The 6,000-nt window shown below is 35.6% G+C and overlaps 1 protein-coding gene across 1 annotated transcript; it reads left to right on the forward strand.

The window, feature by feature from the left end:
* The first annotated feature begins 4,110 nt into the window (after positions 1 to 4,110).
* Positions 4,111 to 5,024, forward strand: LOC137729770 (transcription repressor OFP8-like). The gene has a single exon (XM_068468796.1). It carries the CDS (start codon positions 4,155 to 4,157, stop codon positions 5,022 to 5,024), a length of 870 nt encoding a protein of 289 aa, XP_068324897.1. The 5' UTR covers positions 4,111 to 4,154.
* The last annotated feature ends 976 nt before the right edge of the window (positions 5,025 to 6,000 follow it).

Genomic DNA, 6,000 nt, shown 5'->3' on the forward strand with positions numbered 1-6,000 from the left:
AATTGTATAACCAGTCTGTTCACAAGTAAAAAAAGAAGAAAAGAATAGAGAAGTTGGACAAAGACAAGAGGATGCCAAACTACTAAGACAAAAAAGGTTGTTCTTCACGGGTGGATAAAAATTAAAAAGCCCGTGCTTGCACAGGCAACTGTAACTATACAAAATGAGTCTGATTGATTTGAGTTACTCGATATGGTAAAAATTCCAAGCAATTTTCATAAACTTTGTTTTTTTTCATCTTGTTGTGCCTATATTTGGGTCCAATTCTTTTTTTCTGTGATTAATTTTGAAAAGCCTGTCCATATTTACCAATCAGTGCCCAACAATCCACATCTTGAATGGGATGCGTTTGCCAAATTGCTCCTTGCCCTAAAAAGATCAACACTGTTTAGGGTTGAGCTGTTTTATGAATTAATTAAAATTAAACAGAGGTACGAATTAACTTTAAAGATTGATCATCCTTTTTCAAGTTCGAATTAACGGAATTAGACAGACGTAAGTCAGTATTAGCCAAGGTGTTGCTTGTTTTTATAAATACCATACACATATAGTTAAGATTGCAACTAAACCCTAAAGCTTGTTCATCTTGTTTTCAGTTAATTAACCAGAATTAGATCCAAATCAGTATGAATGATCCAAAACTTGGCTTGTGTTTATAGAAACTCCAAATAAACTTAAGATTGCAACTAAGCCCTAAAGATTGCTCATCTTGTTTCTAGTCCAAATTAACTTATTAAAGATTGTTCATCTTGTTTCGTATTAAAATTTAGAGTTGTTAATTTATTTTTCAGGTTCGAATTCACTAAGATTAGACAGAAATCAGCCAGAATTAGCTAGGGTTTGACTTGTTGAACCCTAAAGATTAATCATCTTGTTTTCAGTCTGAATTAACTAGATTTAAACACATATGACTCTGAATTAGCTAAAACTTGGCTTGTTTTAGAGACACCACATAAATTAAGATCCCAAATTTCCAATGAGGGTGATGAGTGTTTTGCAAGCTTTGGCTCATAGCTTGGTCCATTGCCCTTGTCTTGTTTACTCAACCCTATCCCTTTGGGCTAATCGTGGAAATAATAACCACCATTTTCACTCAAAAGTCATACTCAAAATGTCAAACACTAGCACCTCTTGCAAGTCCAGATCGATTTTTTTATTTTATTTTCAGAGCCTGGACTTTTTAATCATAAGAAGAGCATGAAAGCAAGTGTAAGTGGATGAGGAAATCTATGTCGTTGCAATAAGTTTCTTCTTGTCAAAGAGCGAACTTCTACATAAAAAATGAATCCCATCTTCAGAAGACTGTCTGTTAGCTCTTGGTTGCATGGGAGCATTGGTAGTAAAGGTCAAGAACCTGCGCTCCCCAATCTGTACTTTAGTTGTTGGAAGCTTCTAAGACTTTGGGATGCTCTTCTTCAAATATACATACATATATATACATGCATACATATATATATATATATATATATATGCCACTAGGATTTCTTTGTTTTAAAATTGTAACGTACATAGTATTCAGTACATGAAAATTTTTCTTGTTCTTTGGTTCAAGCTAAGAGTTTTAGGTCCTCTCAATTGGTCTTCTAACCAGTGGACGAATTGGAAGCAGACATGAACATGTTGACAACAGATATAAACCAAATATTCAGATAAACATCAAAAAGCCCGATAAATAATATTATTACCCATATACAACATGGAAAAGGTGACAATATAACCTTTGTCCTCCAGTCTGAATCTCACATTTCAAATATCTCTCTCTCTCTCTCTCTCTCTCTCTCTCTCTCTCGTATGAAAATATGCACGTTACCAGGGTTGGTGGGTTATAAACCTGCATGTTTGATCAGGTTTACCACTTTCTAGGGCATTCTTTTTTATGCAACGACGTCTGCTCATAGAAACTCTTCCAATTTCAAGAGCTAAATGAGAACTTGCATATGGACGAATATACATGGTTTTGAAGAATACTGTGCATTTGTTGTATGGTCTTTCGGCAAAGAAAATGTACCATGTATTATTAAAATTGTAGCTCATGGACATAGATTACGCAAGCAGAGAACCTATATATTATTCAGACTTCAAAACAATACTTTTATGATGAATGAAAATTCTAAACTTTTTTTAGAATGCGATAACAATTATTAATCATCAATAAAACTAAACTATTAGGTTCCAAGCACATAGTACTTTCTACATGCATGGTAAGTGGTTGAATGGAGCCAGGCTGCGCTACAAATATGTTGGCTAATGACCCTCCCATTTCCATGCTTCATGCATCTGTCTGTTTATGTAAACGTACTTACCAGCATAGAGACTCCACTGTACGTATATTAAGAAAAAACAAAAGGACCAACATGTTCCCTATTTAAAAATGGATAATACTAAGGAGACTAAATTTGCAAACTAAATGATGTGTCACCAATAGGAATCAACATGTTTATCAACGTTTAAGTTCTATACCAATCATTGACTTCCATGTCACTTAGTTTCTAAAACTTTGTCTCCAAATTTAGTCTCCCTAGTATTACCCTTTAAAAATGCGTAATACTAGAGAGAAAATTTCTAAACTAAATTTTGCAAACTAAAGGATGTGGTTGTTGGTAATTGGATTATCAATTAAGTACTTACTTCTTTCCTATTGGTGACACATCATTAAGACAATCCATCACTTGCTAAGCCAATAATTTTTAGTATCTAATTTCTTCTTTCTGTTAATTTAATATAGGGGACTGTTATTTGCACTTCAAAAATCTCATTGTGCACTCCTCACAACAAGCATATTTTTCTTTTCATAAATATAAACAATTTAGAGTGCCAATAACAATTCATTTTAATACATACCTGCATGTATAGATATATATTAATGGAAGGTCATAACAGCCCGCAGTTGATTCCTATACAAGAACCAAGAAAGCAACATCCATAGTTTATAATAATTTTGGATCTCCGATGTTTATTTGACACCAGTATTTTACTCTATTCATCGTCATTAATTCATGGAAGTGCATATAGTTCAGTACATAGGTTTTTACTTCCTTGTAACATAGTCATCAATTAATCTAACTTGGAATTGGATAATGTAAACGTAACAATGTCTTGGAAAAAGGTAAAAACTACACTAGAATGTCATGAAGCCAAATGACATCACAGATAACATTAATCATAAAACGTCTACAAGATGGAAGAGCTTGCTCGGAGAAATTGAATCCAAATTGCATAATAAACCCAAACAAGTGAAATCATGTCTCATGAAACATGTACAATTATTTAGTGTCACATGTACATGTGAAAAAAATCTACAAATACACAGGTGCAAAATTTAATGTTCATATAATGAAATCTTCTTTGCAAGGATCTACATCATATCTTAAGCTACAATTTTGAATTTTCTTAGGATATATAGTTTGCTTATACACAAACCCTACTTCGCATACAAGGGTACAAGGTTTAGAACCAAGTAACTAGAGCAGTGCGACGCTCTCTTTCTTCAATTTCAAATATAGAAACTTACGTTCTTTCAAATATAGTTTAAATTTCAACTATACACCTTTAGTAGCATCAAAAGATGACTAAAGTTTTTGGTCCATCCCCATGCACACTACCTAATATATAGTGAATGGGCAATTACTTAATAACCATAGATAGAAGGCATTCCTCAGATCTGCAGGCAACTGGTTCATCATCTAGCTGCCCATGCATTCATCTCAATGATTTCACATTCATAATTCATTCTCAAGGCAAGATTCAAATTGGTTGAAACTAAAATACAGGTAACGAGAAAATAAAACATTATTCTTACACTGGTAATATTTCACTTTTAACTAATTTAAACTGTGAGGAGAAAGTTCGACTTGGATACACAATGGAGATCGCATTCGTTCTAACGATTACTTTAACATCTACGAAAATAAAATAAAATGTGGCTACGAGGTCAACAACAGGCAGTATATAATCAAATAATCAAAACAAGTGTGTCTTGTTAGATGACAGAGAAGAGGACAAAACCAGCAAAAAGTTTCCTTAGACAACTGTTAAAATATCATTTAAAAAACTCCCACTTTCGGTTTCTCATGCATTTATATCCCTCTCATCCAAACTCCTCCATCTCTCTCTAGAAATTCAGTTCTCCTTCTCCGTAGCTCTCTGCAAGTGCAATGGAAAACCGATTCAAACTCAAGCTCTCAAACATGTTCCGATCCTCATTCGGCTCCTGCAGGACCCGAAACTTGTCTGACGTGATCGAAAAATCCGTCTTCTTGCCTGAAAACCAGCAAGACTTGCACGCCGCCGCTCCGCCTCCTAAACAGCCGGCAGCTCTACCGTTTCCTTCCATTTGCAGACCCAAATGCTCCGACTCAAACCAACCCATTATCTCTATCAAAGATGTAATGCTACCAAGACGCAAGATTTTTGAAAAGTACCCTCCTTTTGTAAAACCCTTTAATCCCGACGGCCACACAAGCCCTCCAGCCTCGCCGATCTCGCAGCCTTTAAACCCCTTCTACAACCACCATGAAAAAAGCTCGAAACAGAGAAAAATCAGAGACAAGAAGAAGACGAAGGCGAGGAATTCAAAGAAGAACAAATCCAACGGCGATTTTTTCCCGTTCAGTACGTCTTCTTTTGATAGCAATACCTACAGAGGGTGGTGGTCGAGCAGTGACGATGAGACAGACACTCTGTTTTCTTCAAAGAGCCACTCCTCCCGGCCCCGCTTGCGCAGCCGTTCCCGGCCAAACGGGAGCAGCAGCAGCCGTAGAAGAGAGAGCTCCGACGTGGGTCTGCTTCCGTTGCAAGGAAGAGTGAAGGACAGCTTTGCTGTGGTGAAGAAGTCGAGCGATCCGTACAACGACTTCAGGACGTCAATGGTGGAGATGATCTTCGAGAAGCAGATATTTTCGGCGAAGGATCTAGAACAGCTTCTGCAGTGTTTTCTGTCGTTGAATTCGACACACCATCACAGGGTGATTGTTGAGGTTTTTACTGAAATTTGGGAAGCCTTGTTTTCCAACTGGGGATCTTGAAAAAACAAAAAAAAACAGAAGAAAGAAGAAGAAAATCTCCTTTTTCACTGCTTATTACTCTGTTTTCTCTGTAATATGTGTCTTCTAGGGGATTAATTAATAGTTAGAATCTAACTTTGGATAACTACATTGACGGAGTTTAGTAGTACTTCGCTTCCGAATGCTGAAAGATGGTTCAAGTTCGAATATCGTATTCCCGTCGATAAAAAAAAGAAGACATTAATATGTAATTTATTTCCTTTTTCTTTCTGGTTTCTATATTCTTGTATATTTTCTACTGATGATTTCTTGGTTTTCTTTTGTTCTTTTTATGATTTGACAGAGAAAGTAAAACAAAAACAATTCGGATTTGAAAATATGAAGCAAGAAAAAAGATTGTGGAAGTACATCGATGCTTTTTGAAAAACAGATTGGTCGAGGAAAAAGGGTTTGAATGTTTCCATTACTTTTTTTGAGTGTTGGATGACAACTTTTACAACTAGAACACTTGAAAGACGGGGAAAGCAGGTGGTTAGATCACATAAAGTTACAATAATTTTTTGTGTGGTTGGACTTTTTTGAATTTCCATGCCAAAGATCGCACCAAAAGAATACAAAAAGATAAATCCAGATTCCAAAATCCTCTAGATAAAATGTCCTTTTATCGAACATTATTTTTGGGAAATGTATCATATCCGGATTATTTTCTCTTAATACATTAAATCAGAGAATTCATATCATTGAAATTTGATCCAACGGTTATAAATAGGAATTCACTTTAAAAGTTATAATAACTTAACCGTTGGATCAAATTTCAATGACATAAATTTTTTGATTTGATAGATTAGGAGGAAGATATCGGGATACGATCTCCTTCCTTATTTTCGTACTACACCCACACAGAGGCTAGCTTCTTCCTAACCTAAAAAGACTAGGGTCAACTTCAAAGCTTGGGGGGGGGGGGGGGGGGGGGTTTCCTTTTAGTCTTCTAGCGATT

This window comes from Pyrus communis, chromosome 1, assembly GCF_963583255.1.
Source record: "Pyrus communis chromosome 1, drPyrComm1.1, whole genome shotgun sequence".
Classification (NCBI taxonomy): domain Eukaryota; kingdom Viridiplantae; phylum Streptophyta; class Magnoliopsida; order Rosales; family Rosaceae; genus Pyrus; species Pyrus communis.

Coding starts and splice junctions, on each gene's coding strand:
- LOC137729770 (XM_068468796.1), top strand. CDS start 4,155: ATGGAAAACCGATTCAAACTCAAGCTCTCAAACATGTTCCGATCCTCA.